This window comes from Lepidochelys kempii, chromosome 10 (assembly GCF_965140285.1).
Source record: "Lepidochelys kempii isolate rLepKem1 chromosome 10, rLepKem1.hap1, whole genome shotgun sequence".
In the NCBI taxonomy this organism is placed as follows: domain Eukaryota; kingdom Metazoa; phylum Chordata; order Testudines; family Cheloniidae; genus Lepidochelys; species Lepidochelys kempii.
Window position 1 is genome coordinate 46,036,368 of NC_136389.1, and position 21,238 is coordinate 46,057,605.

Consider the following 21,238-nt stretch of genomic DNA (forward strand, 5'->3'; position numbering starts at 1 on the left):
GCCTGGCAGGTTGGGTTATTGCATGCTTATACTGCAGCGTCAGGAGCCAGACCCGCCAGGCCAGGGGAGCCAGAGGGCTCCCCAGAGCAGAAGGCTGCACGTTCCCATGATGCAGTGTAAGCCTGGGGGTTCTATACCAGAAATCTCATGTGAAATCCGGCTCTTGACAAGCTACCATGTGAACTCAGCAGCCAGCCGAGGCTGGAGTCATGGGGAGAGACAGGAGGAGCCGTGTTCTCCCTTACTGGGCTTGCAGCTGGCCTGCTCCCAGACACACGCTGGAGCTTCAGAAGCAGCCACTTGCCTTCCCTCTCTCCCCTCATCCTGCTGGGGCAGCGGCTGAGTCCGAGCGTGCTAGTAGGGAGGAGAGGGGTTGGGAAGACAGAAAGGCAGGCCCCAGGCCAGTGGGCACAGCTTACCCGTTGGTATTGGGCCGGTTTATGAAGGAGACGCGGTTGCTCATGTTTTGCCTGAACACGTCTGGAACTCCTGTGGGGAGGAGAAAGGACAAAGGTGTGACACGGAGACTACGCGTCCAGAAACGCCCCAATCATGCCCCTGGGCTCTCTGCTTGGGGGGGGAGGGGCTCTGCTGGGACGGGCAGCCTGCTTTGCTTGAGAGAAGGGCCAGCTTGTTGAGTCTCCGCAGCAGAAGGCAACTTCCCCACCTTATAGTGAATGGCACCTCTGTGGGTTGCGGCTGGAAAACAGACGCTGGAGGAAAGACAGGACTTCACTCTGCCCTCCAGTGCCAGCCACCCCAGCCCAGCTGAGCGCAGCAGAAAGGTCACCTGGACTTTCTTTGCTCTTTGTGCCCCACCACGCTGACCTTTGATGCAGAGCTGGGTGAAGCGCAGCTCGCTGTCATGGTCCCGCAGCATGTAATGAAAATCCTCCCATGTCAGCTCCTCCTTTTCCTGAAAGCCTGACGCCTGGAACATGGACTCAATCACCTGCTCCATCTGATCGCCCGAGAGGCAGTTGTTGGCGATCTCGATGAAGGACCTAGAGCAAAGGGACAAGGCTGGGGGCTGCAGAGCAATCAGCTGACTCTCAGAGGGCAAGAACACAGGCCTGACTGGGGGGTTATAGAGACCCCTGCAGGGGATGTGGCAGCATCATTACTGAAGACACTTCAGATGAGACTGAGAATCAGAATACATCCAGGGGTTCTCAGAGCATCACGATACATCCAGGGGTTCTCAGCTCCAAGTACTGGACCCAAGGGGTTTCACACCTGACCCTCAGCAGTTGAAACACCTCATATGAGCAGCCACTTTTGAGAAGGCGTATGCCAACTACCTATCCTGCAGCACAGACAGGAGGAATACCTCAGCATCCTGATGAGCTCTTCCTTGGAGAGGAAGCCATTCCCGTCAACATCATACATGGTGAACATCAGCTTTGACTTCTCCTCTGGGGACCCTGTTAGGAAAGAAGATGGATGGAATAAGAATTACTTCTTATTTCTGTAGTTCCTTGCAAATTAGGGTCTCAAGGCACTTTACAAGGACTGAGGTGGGGCTTATGGGACCTGCAGTAACACAGTCATCATTCCATTAGAGAAATTCCTGCAAAGAAGCACACTGCTAATGTTACTTTGAATTTGTAAGCAAGTTTGTTTCAGCTGCATTTGCTGCTCCTCTGTGTTTGATTTCTCTAAATGCTGTCACGCGAGCTTTACCAGCATGAATAGACATGAAGAAAAAAATCTTACAGCTTGAATAACTAAACGTTCGTCAAATGCAAATTCTTTAAGGAATATTTGAGCGTGAAAGTCACAATACACACTTGTGTTAGTTAAGGACATCACTCGTCATGTCAGGGAGCAGAAACAATCCCCTGTGTTTATTTAAGTAATCAACAGGGCACAAATTTTGAATATTTCCAACAAACTCCTTCTTAGTGAACTCCCAACCAAGGATGAGTCGCTGTGGAAATCTGCAGTGATTCTGAATAATGAATAAGTCTGAGACCATCACTACCTGTCTGCAGACAGTTTGCAAAGAGAAAAAGAGGCACAATTTGTCAAACAAATTATTTGTTGTGAATTATTCTCCTAATCAGTGCAAGGCAAAGATTTTCTGGCAATCACCTTATCTAGTCTGTCAGTTATCATATCCCACCTCCTTATTCCCTCCCAGTTTCTCAATTAAAGTATTAAGGTTGCGTGTTTCTCTCCAGCCTGGGGGTAAACTGGGGCAGAGTCTGGTACCCTGGCCAGGAATAAAATCACATTTACTTTGGAACCGAGTGTCCACAGAGGCAGTTATTCCAGAATAGCTGCCTTTTCTGCAATAGCTATTCTGGTCAATTTTCCATGTAGACAAGCTCTTAATAAAGCCTCCAAATGCACCCAGTAAAATGTAACACCACCCAACTTCCCCCAAGGAAGCTACCCCCCAAAACTGCCTGACAGTATAAAAAATGATAGTATGAAGTGATCATGGGATACCCCCTTGCCACTGCCTGTTGAAAAGGCAGCTGCAGAGTTTGCTGTAGCTTTCCCTGTCTGCTAGTGCATCAGAAAAAAGGAGATTTTAAGAGTCACATCACTGGCCTCCCGACAGGTGGAGTGCAGGATACCCATTCAGAGACTAACTAGCCAAACTTTGCCCACCAGCACTGACAAAGAGAAGAGATCGCCTTCTCTGCTTTAACAGCTGAAGGAGAAATGCTGTTCTGGTTATTCGTGTTAATTCACAGGTAGAGGTCACTCTCTGCGTGAATGAAACTGGGGTAGAAATTTGGACCCCAATTTAGGAAAGCAGTTATCCTGTGCCTGAACCCACAGTATTCTTGTCAGCAAGTTAAAGAAGTATGGGCTGGATGAATGCACTATAAGGTGGGTAGAAAGTTGGCTAGATTGTCGGGCTCAACAGGTAGTGATCAATGGCTCCATGTCTAGTTGGCAGCCGGTGTCAAGTGGAGTGCCCCAGGGGTCGGTCCTGGGGCCGGTTTTGTTCAATATCTTCATAAATGATCCGGAGGATGGTGTGGATTGCACTCTCAGCAAATTTACGGATGATACTAAACTGGGAGGAGTGGTAGATACGCTGGAGGGCAGGGATAGGATACAGAGGGCCCTAGACAAATTGGAGGATTGGGCCAAAAGAAATCTGATGAGGTTCAATAAGGATAAGTGCAGGGTCCTGCACTTAGGACGGAAGAACCCAATGCACAGCTACAGACTAGGGACCGAATGGCTAGGCAGCAGTTCTGCGGAAAAGGACCTAGGGGTGACAGGACGAGAAGCTGGATATGAGTCAGCAGTGTGCCCTTGTTGCCAAGAAGGCCAATGGCATTTTGGGATGTATAAGTAGGGGCATAGCGAGCAGATCGAGGGATGTGATCGTTCCCCTCTATTTGACATTGGTGAGGCCTCATCTGGAGTACTGTGTCCAGTTTTGGGCCCCACACTACAAGAAGGATGTGGATAAATTGGAGAGAGTCCAGCAAAGGGCAACAAAAATGATTAGGGGTCTGGAACACATGACTTATGAGGAGAGGCTGAGGGAACTGGGATTGTTTAGTCTGCAGAAGAGAAGAATGAGGGGGGATTTGATAGCTGCTTTCAACTACCTGAGAGGTGGTTCCAGAGAGGATGGTTCTAGACTATTCTCAGTGGTAGAAGAGGACAGGACAAGGAGTAATGGTCTCAAGTTGCAGTGGGGGAGGTTTAGGTTGGATATTAGGAAAAACTTTTTCACTAGGAGGGTGGTGAAACACTGGAATGCGTTACCTAGGGAGGTGGTAGAATCTCCTTCCTTAGATGTTTTTAAGATTAGGCTTGACAAAGCCCTAGCTGGGATGATTTAATTGGGGATTGGTCCTGCTTTGAGCAGGGGGTTGGACTAGATGACCTCCTGAGGTCCCTTCCAACCCTGATATTCTATGATTCTATGATTCCTATTCAGGACAACACTTGAGCACACATTTAAATTGAAACACATGCTTACGTGCTGTCCTGAATCAGGACCTGTTAGCTACTTCTTACACGCATCATATTGAGAGAGATTTGGTCACATTTGTGTTCTGAGCTTGAAGAAATTTGGCTGAGGCACCAGTGGACTTCAGTGACTACACAGGGACAGGACCTTCGCTTTATGTTTCATTTGATAGATGGACCATGCCAAGGTTCAGCTGAGTTGCGATGGCTGGTGAGCAGAGTGTGGACAAGAAGGAAGCTGTTTAGCTGGGGCTGTGACTGCGGCAAGATGCTTAACGTGAGTCAGTGACTCTCTCCCAGTCCTCCAACAAAGTCTCACCTTTCATGAAGACCACCAAGATGTCCAGGAACTCTCGGAAGGAGAGATATCCATTGCCATCTTTGTCAGCAAGAGAGAACATGGACTCCACAAACATGGACTGGGGTTTGAGCCCCAGCGACTCTGCAAACTCAGCTCGGCTCAGCTCACACTTGAGAGATTCTTTTGCTGTCAAGGACGTTTCAAAGTTGAGGTCTCCGGCATCTGACTTGTCAATGTCCAGCACCTGCGATGAGAGAGGCAGGCTGAGGGATAGTCCCATACTCAGCACTCAAAGAACAGAACCATGCTAACCCACACCCCTTCCATTCCATACAAACACTGGTGGTCTCTCCCCAACTCTTAGCCAAGGTTTAATAGCAGATGCTGTGGCAAAGTCTCCTATGACTCCCATCTGATGGTCATTATTATTACAATACACACTGGAGGGCATTTACTGGTACAATGTACTCATCATGCTGTCATGCAACAGCCTCTTCCAGGTATTAAATGGTAATATCCCAGCACTGCCATTTCCTCAGTCTTCTGTAAATAACAGGGATTCTTTAGTGTCAAACAGATTGGCAGCTTGTTCCTTGTGAGTGGTTTGCCTATTATGATGTGCAATAATAGCAGTAGTGCCTAATGTTTAATCAATATAAATAGCTGGCCTCCATTTACCGGAGTGCTCACCACACCCATGTGCTGGCTTGGTACATACCTGGGCAAATAAATGTCTGAAGAAAGTCTCCAGGATCTGCTTCCTCTGCTCTTTGGTCACAGCCCTCTTCAGCAGGCTGCGTTCCGTCATGTCAGACATGTTGAGAGACAGTCCATTTGTCTCCAAGTAGTTGGTCAGCTTCCGGACAAAGTCACTTCGCTCTGCCTCGCCATTAAAAAGCAACACCTGGAGGAGCCCCCAAAGAATGAGCCAGTGAGCTGGAGCCATTCTCGGCTGGGCTGGGAGTGGCACTCCATTAGCGTGTTAAAACCAGACTAAAATGCCAAGACCCCAAAAGCAGCCCCAATACCACTCACAGCTAATCAGGCTCTTGCTTGAAGATCTCATTTTATTTCTCTCTCATGTTCTCTCTGTGCTTAGGCACATGAGCCCTGCTTCCAACCAGCAAGACCCACCCAATGAGTGACACTTCTATTTCCAGGGGGATGATGTAGATTCATTGTTTGAGAGAAGGCTACAGCTTCTTGTAACTAAAGATCAGAACCTACAGGGCCCACCTGAAGCATCCTCTGTGTAGGCCAGACCATCAGACACGTCTGGGCCATTCCTATGGAGCTCTGGTTGTTATTTAGATAGGCAGGCGTAGCCACCATTAACATGCTTCATGCTGCATGAACCAAAGAGTGGAAACATAGGATCCAAAATACCGCTTGAGATAAAAATGCTTCCTATGGACTCTGGAGTTTCCACCTGTTTGATTGATTTACCAGCACTAAGTAGAATCCTGACATTTATTTCATGCACACGTAGGGCATGCATGCTTTGGAGCGTCATGTTTACTAGAAATTCAGAGTTATTAAACCTCACAGATCTGGGCAAAAGGCTTTTTCAGAATCAGTACAAAGCATTGGTGTTATTATCCACTGGCCTAGAACCTCCAGTGTAAGGCTACCCCAGCAATAAACCCAGCCACCCCTGCCAAAATATTTAGTTTAGGCTCCCAGGAACACGTCATCAAGGGAGGTGGAGAGTAGGGAATTTATTCCTTATGACTGGCACAGCCAGGCAGAGAGAGGGCTCAGAGGCAACGCCAAGCACATGTCATGTGTCCTACCACATACCAGGTCATACTCTTTGGGAATCTTCAGGAGCAAAGCTTTGTTCCCTTTGTTGATGGAGAGGACCATGTCCACCTGCTGTTGGTTTTTCAGACTGATGCTGCGGAGCACGGCTCGCCGGTTGTCCAGCACTTTGATAATCTTGTCTGGATGAAGCTGAAGGTAGATGAGATTGCTGTCTGTCTTGGGACCTTGCCACTCCAAGGCTGGCGGGAGAGAATGCAGGGAGTTGGGTCAGACTGGTTGTATGTGAGTATTAACAAACATTTTTCTTCACTGGGAGAGCGGCCTACAAATATATCTACTCCTGTTTGGGGTGGGTAACAGAAGCCCTTTATTCCTCTGCTGATCAAGCGGTCTATCCAAATTGCAGGGCGAACTGTACTAAAATGAGCTCAATTCTGGTATCACATGGACTGGTTCTGTCTGGTATAATTCCATTGTCTTCAATACAGTTACTCCTGTTTTACACCAGCGTACGGGAGATCAGGGTCAGGTCACCGGCCTCCATTTTTAAGGACATTATAGAGCTGGAGGTCTCCATTTCATAGAGGATACATATTATTCAGTAACCCCAGATCTCCTACTGAATCACAAGGCAACACTGAGGGAAAAATTCCTTTATCCTATCCACATGGCTCTCGGAGCGTTAGAGCTGAGATCACTCATGCAGACGGGAGAGGGGGATTTTACTCTAACTGGGCAATGCTAGAGAGAAGCTCCACAGTTTCCAGATCAGATGCCGGTAGCCTGCTCTAGGGCCAGCCCCAGAAGCTGCCACCTGCCCTCACATGAGTGCCCTGTACCAGAGTTTCCCTCCCAGCTCCCAACTGAAGGTGAGCTGCATGAAGAAGGGTGTCAGCTCCATGCCAACGCTGTCCTAGACAGTAACCCACGCTGACAGCAAAGGGGGTTTGGTGGATGCATGACTTGGACTACGGAGGAACCACCCAACTCCAGCGAGCTGGGGGTTCCACCATGCCCCCCCGAGCCAGCCAAAGGTCCCCGCCTTACCCTGCACTCCCTCGCCCGACACCTCTCTCCTCACACTGGGGTTCGCTTTTCTCTGCAGCTTCTTGAAATCGCGCTTGCGGAAAGTAGCGACAATCCAGGCAACAAATAAACTCACTGAGGGAGCAAATGAGCAGGAAAGGGAAAAATGAGGTAACAGAACAACACAGGACCACCCACCTTCTGGCAATTCAGCCCTGGTGGTCACCCACGAGGGCTTACAATGATTCCCACCTACCACTGGGGCCTGGAGGGAATGTGGGATTGTTCCCCTCCCCGACTATGGCACGTTTCAACCGCAAATGGCTTTATTTAATCAAGGGTTCCAGTCACAGTTGAGCCTCTGCCTCCATCTCTGGCATCGCTAATGTCCCACTAAAGGTTCCTGCTGCTGCTGGGACCAGCGACTCACACAACCATAGATGTGTTGGGCTGGAAAGGACCTTGAGAGGTCATTTGGTCCAGCCCCCTGCAGGACCAAGTAAACCTAGACTAGCCCTGACAGCTGTGTGTCCAACCTGTTCTTTAAAACCTCCAAGGATGGGGATTCCACAACCTCCCTTGCAACCTGTTCCAGAGCTTAACTACCCCAGAACAAAAATCTGTCCTGCTGCAGACTATGCCCATGGCTTCTTGTCCTACCTTCATCAAGACAAGACCACCAGATTGTCTAATCTGACCTCCAATCAAGCACACACCCCTAAATGCCACCCAGCCACAATCTAAGGTACATTTCCCCATTACACGTGGCCCCAGTGTCACAAGGGACCCTGGCGCGGTGAAGTGACTCTCAGTGAAGTGCGACAGGAACTATCATCCTGCAAGCTGCTGAGTATCCTCCTTCCCTAGTGACTGTGATGGGAGCTAAGAGTGCTCAACATCTCTCAGAGGTACTCTACTCCAGCCAGGACTGGGCCTTTGCAGAGCAGGGGATATCACAGAGCTGCAGTGGGCCAATTCCCAAGGGTGGCTAAATGCATGCAACTCCCACTGATGCCAGTCAGGTGCTCAGCCCCCAGGGCGATTTGGCACAACAACTGCATTTAAGCAAAGAGCAAATAAACAAAGGAAGCAAAGACCAGTGCAAACCTAAAGGAAAACAGCAGAGGGCGACGAGGATAAGCCCGAATCCAGCCCCGCTGCCTTCGAAATAGTCCAGCACTGTCATGGGTGTGCAGTTTGCCAGGTGTTCTGTAGTCAGCTGCTGGGGCTGAGGACATGGATCCGCTGGTAGGCAGAGAGAAGATGGTCTGAGTGCCATGATACCAACCCAGCTCACGCTTGCTTTGCTCTCTAGGAGCACGCTCACTATGGGATGACGTGAGGTCTTCTCTGGAGTCTGGAAGGGTTCCCCTAAAGCTTGGGAGGTCCTGGGGAAAAGCTCTGGGCCCTACATTTAACTCCAGCTCAGAGTTTTTGGGGCCAAATCCTTGCTGTCAGTTACATGGGTTCCAGTCCTCTGGTTGCTGCACCCATTTAACTGAATTGGCCTGCTCTGGATTCCTTGAGAAGTCATTTGTACAATAGTGTTCTGCAGCGCCCACTCTCCCATGAGACCTGGGAATGGGCAGTGAGGGAATTACCATGTCTTATGAGTTATCGGCACTACGGAGCAGGTGCTCAGCCAGGCTTTAGCATCAGATGACAGGATCATGCTGCAATTCTGGAAATCACTCTTGGCGCAGTTACAAGTTGTCAGGATTTTTGTGTCTTAAACTGAAAGCAATAAAGCTCTTGCAATGCGATTGGAAGAATGCAATAAAAAAATTTGCATGGTAAATGGATAACTTTATAGGGCAGGGTGGGGCAAAAACACAGCTGCAAAATGATCACTGACATTAATGGCCACAACTCACAAACAAACTGTGGTCTACTTTCTTCAGACCAAGGCCAGTAACAGGGGACGAGCGCATGACATGGAAAGTGAGGAAAAGCGATGGATGCTGGGTTAGCCATAGGTGCTGGCCTGGGACCTCTGGAATTCCTGCCTGCCAATACCCAGAATGCTTTACCAGCTCCGACCTGACTTATGGCCATGCCAGGGTGTGAGCTCTGGGCCATCCCCATATGAACAGAGTTGGCTTTGCTCATTGCTCATTGCAAGGGGGTTCCATCAGTCTTGGCCTCCAGACCTGCTCAGCAGCACTCTTCTATTAGAAACCATGGCAATTCCAGCCAGGTCTGTGGCTTTTCATTCAACTCCTGTGCCCAGTGTATGCTGCCCAACCCAACTGCTAATGGACACATGGTCCAGATGCGCAGCGGGGTGTATTAGAGGACAGCCATGCAGGGAGCGTCACCTGGACGATGCCCGAGCAGGGAGCCTCTCAGCTGGTGGGCAGGGTGCTGTGTGCAACCTGGCTGTATAGCCCAAGACCTACCATGGGGAAAGGTGAAGGGAACATAGCAGCCTGGCTCCCCCGGGTTATCACCCCAGCAGCACAGAAAGGAAATACTCACAAGTATTCCAGTTAAACACCTGCATCGGGACATCTGTCGAATCCGCATAGGTGACATTAACAAGGACATTATGGAATGTGGTCTTTCGAATCTCTTCAATTTCATCATTTGTGAATAACCTGGGGAAAGAGAAAATGGAATCCATGTAGGCGTCAGAGACCCCTGCCCACACAAGGACTGCGTGTGACCCCCCAGCCCATGCCCTCCCCAGATCAGCACCTGGAGAGTCCCAAGAGTGTGTCTGATCCAGAGCTCCCAGCCTACACTGTGCCCCAGATCAGCCCCGGGAGAGTGCCAGGATTGTATACCACAGACTCTGACACCCATCCCACATCATCTCAGGATCTGGGGAAGAGAACTGAAGATCAAGGCTCCACAGCAGCTTGTCGATGGGTTGCCAGGGAGCTGCTGGGATGGGCTTTCTTCACCCACATGAAAGTCTGAGCTCGTTCTCCATTGGCCTGAAGTGCTTCTCGGGCTTCACCATTGGTTCGCACTTTGTAGGACTCCAGGCCCCAGTCTCAGGCCAGTTACAGTGCATTACAGGATGTTAAATTGCACAACACCATCTTGGCCGTACTCTGGGGGAACAATGGCCAATGCAGGGACCACCCCTGGCATGGGCTGCCAGGAGAGACACTTACCTGTTCTTTGTGTTTTCGAACCAAAACCTGTCCCCATCACGCAGGCGCGTAAACTGGTCGAAGATGATGGCGCTGAAGAGGTCTCCGGGGTCTCCGTTGCTCTCCAGCATGCCCCCTGGCAGGAGTTCCAGCTTGGAGATGTCGTTGTCGTATAGGGCAGCTACATTCTGAAGGACCTGGAGAACAAGCCCCATGGGTTAGGAAGGACTGATTACACCCAGTGCCCCCATGCGCTAGTGGCTGAGTGTATCAAAAAGCCGTGAGAAGATTCATTAGCCCTTTGGGGTCTTATGGAAAAGCCAGCTGGCTGTGGGATGGTGACAATGCCAGCTGTGTGTGTGACCCCGTACGGGTGCCACAGCTTCCCACTGAAACGGAAGGAAGGAAGCACCAACCAAGGTCAATTGATCCCCTCTGCCCCACCTCGCCCCTCCCAGAGATGTGAAGACTCGTCTGGTGTGGGAGGGGCAGGTGCTGAGAGCCCTGGCTCGCTGCTCCAGAGAACCCCCAGGTCTCTGCCAATGAGAGCACAGGAAAGCCTAGCTGCTCTGTCATTGGCAGGAGTATCCCTGTGCTTCCCATTGTGCCTGACTCCTAGTGGTCTGTAATCTCCACCTGGCACCTCCACCGTCAGCTCCTCACTGAGGTCCCCTGTGGCTGGCCTCCTTTCCCCCAAAACACATAGACTCCAACGCTCCTGTACCATCCTCGCTGGAGCTGGGGCCTGATTATCAGGGGGAGGGATAGTTCAGTGGTTTGAGCATTGGCCTGCTAAACCCAAATTCTTGAGGCGGCCATTTAGGGATCTGGGGCAAAAACTGGGGATTGGCCCTGCAGGGGGTTGGACTAGATGACCTCCTGAGGTCCCTTCCAACCCTGAGATTCTATTATTCTATTTGCCATCAGATTAAGGATCTCTCAGCATGCAACTCGCCACTGGCAGAGAGACGTTGCAGCAGCTGGCTGCGGGGGCTGATGATACTTGTAGCTAGGTAGGAGTGAGGACTGGGGAGAACCTGGCCAGTACTCTCTGCCCTTCCTACTGACCACTCGAAACCTACGTCCACACTGCTGTCAGAGGGGTGGTGGCGGGAGCTCACGCAGAGGTACCCGCACTAGCTTGAATCTCACTAGTGGGCTAAAACCAGCAGTGAAGCCGCAGCAGGCTGCAGTGCAGGCTGTACAAGTCCACCAGGGACCCTGGGTATGAACATGTGTTGCTGGCCTGCGATAAAGCCATCCCGTCTTCACTGCTGTCTGTAGCTGTGCTAGCTAGACTATCTCTGAGTATGGTGCAGACATCAGCTAAGGGTCTGATCTGACCAGTGGGAGGGGCTAAGAACCGCACTGAGGTGGGTAGATGATTCAGTTGTATCAGCCTTGCTCACAGCTGTGACTGCTCCAACTCCCCAGGCTGCTCCAAACCTCAGCCCAGGAGCAGCTGCGGCTCCAGGGAAGAGTAGAGCACACACAGCTATATGGGAGGGTGGGCAGGCGCCAGGCAGTGAGCTCAGCACAGAGCTCGCCACCAGGGCAGGGCAGGGCAGGGCAGGGCAGGGCAGGGCAGGGCAGCCAGCTGCACCAGCCACCAACACCTGAGGCCCCAGTGATGCTCTGAGGGCAGCAGCAAGGAACCCAGCTCCTCACGTGGTGATCTCTCTCTAGCCAATTTTAAACCCAGACCGAGGCCTGATTTACACACAGCGTTTGAGCTAGTGTAGCTATGTCAGTGAGGGCTGTGGCTCGCTCCCCTGACCTTTGGGAAGAACTATCCCAACAGAAGCACCTTGGGACCAGTGTAACCGTGTCCACACTAGGGTGTCGTAGCGCCTTGACTTCACCAAGACAGTTAAAGCCGTATGACTTTTGTGTGCAGATGAGGCCCCAGCGGTGGGTGTCTGAGGCTAACACAAGCCACTGAGGTTAAATGACATCTCGGTGCTTCTGACCTTTCCATCCACGTGGGCAAAAAATGACCAGTTTGTGGCAGTCGGTAAGTCAAAGAGCTCTTGGGCCTTGGTATAGGTGGACAGGCCAAGGTCTCGGCCCCGCTGGATGTAGCTGGCTATGTAGTCGGTGCGAGAGTACTTCAGGGGCCCGTACCAGTAATCTGGGAAGAACAAAGAGAGGAGCTAAAGACATGGTAATGCAAAATCAACCTCCAGTGATCACCCTTCCTCTCACAGCACAGCAGGGGCCCTGAGAGGACAATCCTGCATGCTGGCCTCTCCCCTCACCAAGTCCCCTTCCCTCATGGACTCATCTTAAAGTGAAGATTGCTGCCCAACACTAGCTAGGAAGGGCTACAGGAAAGAGAGCAGCTGGCCACAGCCACAGCTGCGGTTAGCGCAGGAGAGTGTCAGGACTCCTGGGTTCCATTCCTGACTCTGTCACCGACTCTCTGCCACGCCATGTCCCCTCCCTGTGCCTCTCCGCCCCAGGTGTAAAAGGGGAACAACGAGACTCCCCCTAACAGCCAAAAGAGACAGACATTCAGCCAAACTGCACAACTGCAACATGAAAGCGTCTCAACCTCTGAGATCCTCCACCACCTCGTTGTCCTCCCGCTCCGCGATCTGGGAGCACATTCCCAGCAGCAGGTCATCCACATCCTGCGCTGTCTCAAGATTGGGGTTCTAAATGAAAGAGAGATTCTCTGTCATTATGGTGCAAACCTCTGAGACACCCGTGATGTTCGCACTCGCCTGACCCAGCACCCAAAGGAACCTTGATTCATAGAATTTGAGGCCAGAAGGGACCATTAGATTTTCTAGCCTGACCTCCTGCCTAGCACAGGCCAGCGACTTTCACCCAGTTACCCCTTGATTGAGCCATTCCCTTGTGTTTGACTAAAGCACATCTCCCAGAAAGGCATCCAGGCTGAATGTGACAACATCCCAAGAAGAAGACTCCACGTGTTCCCTTGCTAGCTTGTGCCAAAGGTGGGTCGCTCTGACTGAGAAAGGTGGGCCCGATCTCTAACTGGAATATGTCAGCTTCCTCCAGGCCTTCACAGTCCTGCAGGCATCAGGCTAGATCCTCAGCTGATGGAAGGCACTACGGAAGCCAGTGGGGCTTCACAGATCTACACCAGCTGAAGATCTGGCCTTAGACCTGAATGAGAATTGCTCGGCTAAAGCCCAGGGCAGGAAGAGGCTGGCTCTGGAGGCTCATTAAGCCAGTTATGCAGTTCCTGCACTGCAGGTTTCACTGGTTGGCAGAACTGTTGGGTTCTGTTTCAGGGACATCTTTACAATTAGTACCAAAACATGAATTTTTTTTGCCATTATTTGTGAAAATCTTTCAGCAGGTGGAAATCCACAGCCAATGGAAGGCAGAAGGTCCCTTGGGGCCCTGGAGGGTGTAGCACCCTATGCCTTGTCTGTTCCCATAGGTGCCAGGTCTTCCTGTGAGCCCGGGCAGCACCTCACCGTGCGGCTGCCACACCCATGTGCGTAACGATCTCCAGATCTGGCTCCCATAGGACAGATCCATTATCTTGGCCCTGCCTGAGTCTCCTGTCTGTAGAAGCTGCCTCCCCAGGGATGGGATGGAGGAACAGAAGCAGCATCAGAGAACAAGAAGGAGCTTTTCAGGAGTCAAGCTGGTTGGGAGTTTTCTGCTGAAACAGTTTTTCAATGGAAAAAAGTTTCTGCAAAATAGCAATTTTCTGCAGGAAAATTTTCATTGACCCAAAACGTATCAACTTTTTCTAGGGAAGATCTCAACAAAATCTCTCGTCTGCAGTTGGTTCGACCCAAATGAGAGCATTTGGTGCATTCAACCGTATGGACGTGTTTCATTTCAAGTCTGTTCAATGTGAAACTGCAGCTGCTGAAGGCACCTTATGTCCTGGTTCTCCCCTACAACCCCGCCTCTGACCAAGCTGCATGGTGCATCACGGGAGTTACGTGCCGGGAGTGCAGAATGTGGGTGAGAGGCACCAGAATCCAGCTCCCATGAGGCACTGCATGGGCAGATGCAGTGTAATATCGAGCTGCTCGGAATGAAAAGTCCCGACTGTTCCAAATGGAAAACGTTTGAATTTCTTTGGGTGACAGCAAGCGCAATATTCCAACTTTCCTTACAATTTGGGGTGGAAAGAAACACTGACTCAAGGGACTTTCTGGAGGGATATAGACCCCACTCTGCTCAGGAGGGTGCTGCCCGTGGGGTAACTCCCTGCTTTATCTCCTCAGAGCTGCAGTGCTTCGCGTGTCCGTTCGCAGTGAAGTGCTAGGGTGGGGCAGTGACTGCATTAGTCAAGCACTGGGCAGCTGGGTGAGGTGGTCCCGGCGGCTTCGGCAACAGCTCCCTGCCAGCTCCCTGAGTGCAGTCCTACCCGCCTGACTCTCTGTGTGGTGGAATTCCCACCAGGCCATTCTGGTGATGGGATGCGGTTGGCAAGGGCCTTGCCATCACTGGAACGGTCCATTCGGCCCCCTGATGACCAGCGAGGCTCTGATCCTCAGGATGGCTGGTAACCCTCACTTCTCACAATCTGACACTCTGCTACACGGCAGGCCGAGCCAGCCCACCACCATACTGCGCCAAGACCCTGCCCTCCTGACCCTTGAGTGCTCCCCTATTTCCTATTGCAGGCGCATTCAGAATCAGAGACCTGAATCCAGCCCATTTGCTGCGACCGTGGCCAACTCTGCAAGCCTGGGGGCCCTGGGCGGGCCGCGGGCCTGTGCCAGGTGCCGGCCTGCCTCATTAGAGCTGCCCATAAAGTCTGAGACCCCTGGGGATTCCTCCTCCCTGCCTGCCCCACTTTGAGCGGCTGGGCCAGAGCTTTGTAGTCCACGCTCTCAGGAAGGTAAACAAAGGGACGGGGGAGGGAGGAGTCTTTTAATCACTCATCTCACACAGCCACAGCTGCAACTCCCGGAGCCCATCGACTGGCAGACAGCCACCGGCCTGGGGGGAGGGTTATCCCTGCATGCTGCCTCTTTCGGGACAGGGCTCCTGGAACTTCAAGAACCTGCTGTACCGAAGCATGGAGCAGCTGCCTAAATCCTGCCCTCCTGCTTCTGGGGCCAGGTCAGGCGGCGCAGCGGGGACAAGACTTGGCCCGCGATGCAGGTAGTCCCTGCCTTTGGCCAGGGCGCGGATGAGACGCTGCCCTTCCCAGGCCCGCTCCCCCATACCTTTCTGCACCAGTAGCTGTTGCAGAGCCGGAAGGCTGGCGACTTGCTGTTGTCTTGGTTGAGCACTTCCTGGAAATGGCAGCTCGTGTTTCTGGAACAGAGGAGAAGGGTGAGGCCTCGCAGCCCCTCTGGGCAGGGATAACAGCGGGGCTGAGAGGGGCTTTTCTGCAGCTTGCTAGAGTCTGAGTCCCCAGAAAACAGTCCTGAGTGTAGACAGCACCTTTGTATCCATACTGCTATATACACAGCTGGGCGGGAGCTCCAGCTGCCCCAGCCTGCGCATGGCATGACCCGGGCTACACTTCTCTGCTGAGAGGCAGTAGGGCAGGGAGCCCGCGTGGCCCCAGACTCTGGAGGGAACGCTTGCTAGGGCGGTGGTGCCAGCCCTGCTGCTAGGAGCTGGCAGGAAAGCACTGGGTTGGGTGATGCTTTGGAGGCTTGTGTCTTTCAGGGTTTGGGGTGGATCTGTTGCCCTCCAGGAGTGGAGAGCAGCTCTCCTTGCTGCAGTCTGACCTGCGACTGCTGCCTCCACTCACCCGCCTGGCACTGCTGCTTCCCCAGCTGACGGGCACCCCCACCTGCCACGCGGCTCTCCCTACCTCCTGTAGACTCCAGGGGGCACCATGGTTGCCAGGGAGTGCCCCATGGCCACCACGAACTCGGTGGATATGCTGGGATCCACATGCTGCTTGTAACCTGCAACAAAGAGCAGCTGCTGGGCTGCACCTCCTGGCAGGAGAGTGAAGAGCCCCCTCAGGGCCCCTTGCTCCCCCATCCACCCACTGCTCCCCCTCAGGGCCCCTCACTCCTCCATCCACCCACTGATCCCCACAGCCCCCCCTCAGGGCCCCTCACTCCTGTATCCACTCAGTGCTCCCCGCAGTCCCCACTCAGGGCCCCTCGCTCCCCCATTCATCCACTGCTCCCCACAGCCCCCCCTCAGGGCCCCTCACTCCCCCATCCACCCACTGCTCCCCACAGCCCCCCCTCAGGGCTCCTCACTCCTGTATCCACTCAGTGCTCCCCACAGCCCCCCCCTCAGGGCCCCTCGCTCCCCCATCCACCCACTGCTCCCCACAGTCCCCCCTCAGGGCCCCTTGCTCCCCCATCCACCCACTGCTCCCCACAGCCCCCCCCTCAGGGCCCCTCACTCCCCCATCCACCCACTGCTCCCCACAGACCCCTCTCAGGGTCCCTCACTCCCCCATCCACTCACTGCTCCCCACAGCCTCCTTAGGCCCATCACCCCACCCTTTTGCTTGCCTCCTGCACCCCGTGCTTCCTGCCCCCTCACCAGTGTACGACGAGATGGTTTTCTGTAGGAATGTTGGCAGCCACTCATACAGGATGATATTCTGTGGAGGAGAGGAGGAGATGGTGTCAGCACAAACACCCACAGAGCTCAGGGCAGAGGGCCCAGCCGTCATCACTCCAGGGGCTCTCCCTCGTGCTGGCCCCTCTGCATGGGGCTCTCAGCTCCCTCACCTGGTAGGTAGCAATGACCCACTTGCGCGCATGCTGGAACACGTCCTCGTCCGACCAGCTCGGGTGCTGCTGAGCCAGCTTCGAGGCCCAGTTATTGTGGTAGCGGAACCAGACAATGCTCTCGGCCTGCAGGAAAAGGTTCTCGTTCCCTCTGGCATTCCCAAAGTCTACAACAGTCAAGGAACCCATGAAGTGCATGACAAACATACACAGAAGTTAGATGAAAACATAAAATACTCTTGCTCGCAGGTTGCCATGTAACACAACTATATTTCTTAGAATCCAAAACCCTACTGCAGAAGAATCAAAACCAGAGAGAGGCAATTAATTGATCTTTAACTATTCATGGTAAATAGGCCCAATGGCCTGCGATGGGATGTTGGATGGGGTGGGATCTGAGTTACTGCAGAGAATTCTTTCCTGGGTGTCTGGCTGGTGAGTCTTGCCCACATGCTCAGGGTTCAGCTGATCGCCATATTTGGGATCGGGAAGGAATTTTCCTCCAGGGCAGATTGGAAGAGGCCCTGGGGGTTTTTCGCCTTCCTCTGCAGCATGGGGCATAGGTCACTTGCTGGAGGATTCTCTGCACCTTGAAGTCTTTAAACCATGATTTGAGGACTTCAGGAGCTCAGACATAGGTGAGAGGTTTATTGCAAGAGTGGGTGGGTGAGATTCGGTGGCCTGCATTGTGCAGGAGGTCAGACTAGATGAAAATAATGGTCCCTTCTGACCTTAATATCTATGAGTCTATGGGAGACAGAGCAGGCTGTTCTCTAAGGCAGCACAACCTTTGCTCTAGGCCAGCTCTTTGCAGATTGCATGCCAAAAGACCCAGATTGCACATTTCCCTCCAGACCCCCTACCCTGCGAGCAGAAGCAGGAAACTCCTTGAAATTTAAAGTCGTCACTTGTTTTTAAGACCATTTTCAATATACCATGGAGCTGACTGTTGCTGCTATGGGACAGAAAGGAAGCCTGCTGCTAGATTCCACACGCAGCTTCCCTGGTGCTATGGGGAGGGAAGAGATTGGAGAGGGGATGTTCCGGGGGCTGTGTGTGCTGGCACTGGGTAGGGGATTTTCAGTGTCCATGTCTGCCAGCCAGAGGCCATTCTGTGGGGAACAGAATAAAGGGAGAAGAGAAGAGAAGAGAAGAGAAGAGAAGAGAAGAGAAGAGAAGAGAAGAGAAGAATGCCAGTAACTCTTTTCTAGTCCTCTCTCTATATATCAGAAGGGAGAGGAGTAAGAGGGAACACAATAGAGAAATAGAAAAAACAAGGAGGCAATTGATTAATTTAAAAAGCAGCACATTTAAACCTGATAAAGTCAGGCAGTGGTTGGCAGAGGATAACTCGCCTTTAACACCAAGCACAGCTACCCTGTGGAACTCATTGCCACAAAGTGTGGCCAAGAAAAGAGGTTACATTTCTCTCTCATTTCTTTCTCCTTCTGTTTTTAATTTTTCCTCATGAAAAAGTAAAAGACAAAGCAAACAAAGTTGTTAGGTGCACATCAGGTATTTGATATAGTTTTATGGTAAGCAATACACTTCATAAAACAGTCATAAAACATCTCTCGTCCGTAGTGTGGCATGGCATGAGCTCGCCCCCTGCTTTGGCCCAGAAGATACTGTGCTCTTCCTAGTATCAGGTAAAGGGGCAGAGAGCAAAGGAGGGCCAGATAAAGAATTCTTTAAAAAAGCACAGCTGGATTATGACCAGGTTTGTGACCTGCAGCCTAGATCATTTCAGATTAGAGGGGGAGAGTGGGTTTCTATCAGCATAGTTTGGGCTGGGTTGGGAACTGATGCAGGGCTGCCTCAAATTCACATTGCATCTTCAACTTACGCAGGTTCCTGTCTCCTCCCTTGCGTGATTTGGCATTTCTCTCCCTCTTGGGCTGGGTCCCTGCCTCCTTCCCCAGCTGGGCACCCACACAGAGTGGTTCCAAAACTTTCCCACTAGCTGGGAACTGACTTTGTTGTGACCTGACCAACATTATCCCAAAAGGAACCTTTGCTCATGCTTCCTCCCTGAGCTTGGCCGCCCCAGGGGCCTTCCTGGCCTAGTTCCCTCTCTCTAGGGAGCCAATCCGGCTAGTCCGGATGGAATTAACATGCTGCACTTGCTATAGTGAGTGCGCGGAGCTTCGGCAGCTTTGGGCAGAGTTCTGACCCTCACTGGCAGGGAGGTTCTACCCCGACACACGACCCGATAACTGTTCCAGGGCTGCGTGGGCTGCAGAGCAGCCTGGGCCTGAAGCAATTCCCCCCATAAGGGCTAGGGAGAGGCCCAGCCCTGGCAGGCTTAATGGTGCTGAGTCTGACCAGGATTCTGCCTTCTTTGATCGCTGCCCGCCGCACTCAGGGTGTGGTTGGGGAAGGAACATTACACAGGTGAGTCTTTAAACTGTGATTTGAGGACTTCAGTCACTCAGCCAGAGGTTAGGGGTCTAGTACAGCCATGAGGGGGTGGGTGAGGCTCTGTGGCCTGCGACATGCAGCAGCTCAGACTAGATGATCATGAGGGTCCCTTCTGGCCTTAAAGTCTAGGTGACCCACCAGCACGGCCTGGGTCTGTAGGGGCAGCACCTGGCTGCAGGGAGTGGCCAGCACTTCGCTGCCTGGGCCTGGCAGGTGCTAAGAAATGTTTCTCTTCATGGCGCTGCTTGAATGCGGCATGAATGCCTCGGTTCCACACCACACCCCACACCCAGGAAACAAACAGCTTTGTGTCTGGGAATTTCTGCTCGGCAGCCCTTTCTGGGGAGAGTGCTTGGCATCAGGTTCCCTGGATGCAGGGGGATCTGGCCTACCCACCCAGCCCTTTGTTCCCTGCCCTGAGGTGACGCTCTGCTCGGACACACCCGGCGGTGGGTTTGCTCGGGGGATCGGGAAGGAGACTGATGACTCAGTGCTGGGCAAAGCCCAGCAGTTTTAATCGCTTTTCTGCATTAATTTGCAGCATGAGAGAAGACATTTCTCTCAAGCAGCCTGTGCAATCGGCCACCTCTAGGCCTGATTCTGATCCAGGATGGGTTGGAGACTTCAGCCTGGGTAGGGTGTGAAATAACCTTGCAAATGCACCATGGGAGGCTGAAAGATGGGAAACTGGGACATGAGGCTTCCTTACCATAGATCCCTTGGGGGCCGCCCTGTCCCGTGGACGGGTCCAGAGCCTTCCACATGAAGTTTCTCCCGTCCGTCTGCTTTGGGAAGCTCTTGTCAGGCCCAGAAGCCAGCTTCCCACCAGAGAAACTCCTCAAGGCGTCACTCCAGGAATGGGAAGGGCCATAAATGGCACTTCCATCAAGCCAGCCTGTCACCATGTTTATCTGAGGAGAGAAGCAAGGGCTTGGGTCAGAGTGGGATGATCGGCTGCCTCCTGGTCTCTGCATGAGAAGGATCAGGGCTTAGCCAAAGCCCAGGTCCTCTGTGCGCTTGTATATATTGATGGTCCACTACACACACGGTGAGATGAACAACACGTATTCCACAAGGAACAGAAGTCTTACTACCTTTTTATCAATCTGTAGCAGAAGTCACCAGAATCATCAAGAAAGGGATGAGCCTGCCAGTGTTGATAAACTACCAACCCCGTGACTCTTCACCCAGATAAGGGGCCTTCCCAGAGGTTGGAGGAAGTTCAGTTTTCATTCTTTTAAATTATTTTTCATTTCCTGCTTTCCTTTAGATTCTGAAACAAGCTCTTGAATCACAGGCTGAGTGAGGCAGGGCAGGAGGAAGTACTGGACTCCTCCCCAGCAAACCTGCTCTCAGCAAGGTGGTTCTAACCAGAGCCCCTCCTTTTGGCTGCTGCTCATCCATCCCTAGAGCCATGTCTCCTGCTGCTGCACTGTGAAGTCTGTTTCCATTACAGCTGGGCTACGCATTTCACGTGGCAAACATTTCCAGTGAAAAATGGCCTTTTTTGAAAATATACATTTCCTTGCAAACATTTTGGTGTCTTCAACACTTTTCAGGATTTGAAATTTTTCTAGGAAACATTGAATTAAAAATGCAACCTGCTAATCAGGCTCCACTGTGATTTTCCATTTCTGAGCTCTGTCTGTTTGTGTTCATCAGGTGTCAATTTCAGACTTTTTGTTTTCTGGCTAGACCATTCTGACTGGACAAATTAGGTACATGGTGGGACTTTTTTCAGCACATAAACAAATTTCAGTTCTGAAAAAAATTTCAATCTCAAAACTGAAAACCTTCATTATGGGAAATTTTTATTTTCAAAAACAGTTTAAAAAAATCTGTGGATGGTTTTTCAAGAAAATGAAATCAACCCATTTGGAAAACTAGTGACATGAAATGACACGTGCAATGTGTTTTCATTTCTCAGCCAGCTCTGCCTACAGTTGGCTGATGTATTGGTGGTGATGGTACCACATGTTCCCACATCCTGACACTTCAGAATATTACCAGGTTACACTGAG

General features: G+C 51.9%; 1 protein-coding gene across 1 annotated transcript in view; it reads right to left on the reverse strand.

Annotated features, from left to right (window-relative positions):
- The window catches only part of DUOX2 (dual oxidase 2), a 40,208-nt gene that overhangs the window by 11,804 nt on the left and 7,166 nt on the right, over positions 1 to 21,238 (reverse strand). Inside the window, exons 5-21 of the mRNA XM_073363242.2 lie at positions 19,927 to 20,128; positions 16,797 to 16,963; positions 16,606 to 16,666; positions 15,911 to 16,007; positions 15,312 to 15,402; positions 12,695 to 12,797; positions 12,111 to 12,271; positions 10,162 to 10,337; positions 9,518 to 9,636; positions 8,147 to 8,284; positions 7,061 to 7,174; positions 6,050 to 6,252; positions 4,968 to 5,153; positions 4,268 to 4,493; positions 1,331 to 1,424; positions 829 to 1,004; positions 420 to 489 (exon numbers count right to left, since the gene is read on the reverse strand). Of these exons, the coding sequence (XP_073219343.2) occupies positions 420 to 489; positions 829 to 1,004; positions 1,331 to 1,424; positions 4,268 to 4,493; positions 4,968 to 5,153; positions 6,050 to 6,252; positions 7,061 to 7,174; positions 8,147 to 8,284; positions 9,518 to 9,636; positions 10,162 to 10,337; positions 12,111 to 12,271; positions 12,695 to 12,797; positions 15,312 to 15,402; positions 15,911 to 16,007; positions 16,606 to 16,666; positions 16,797 to 16,963; positions 19,927 to 20,128 (2,384 nt within the window). The remainder of the gene's footprint in view (positions 1 to 419; positions 490 to 828; positions 1,005 to 1,330; positions 1,425 to 4,267; positions 4,494 to 4,967; positions 5,154 to 6,049; positions 6,253 to 7,060; positions 7,175 to 8,146; positions 8,285 to 9,517; positions 9,637 to 10,161; positions 10,338 to 12,110; positions 12,272 to 12,694; positions 12,798 to 15,311; positions 15,403 to 15,910; positions 16,008 to 16,605; positions 16,667 to 16,796; positions 16,964 to 19,926; positions 20,129 to 21,238) is intronic.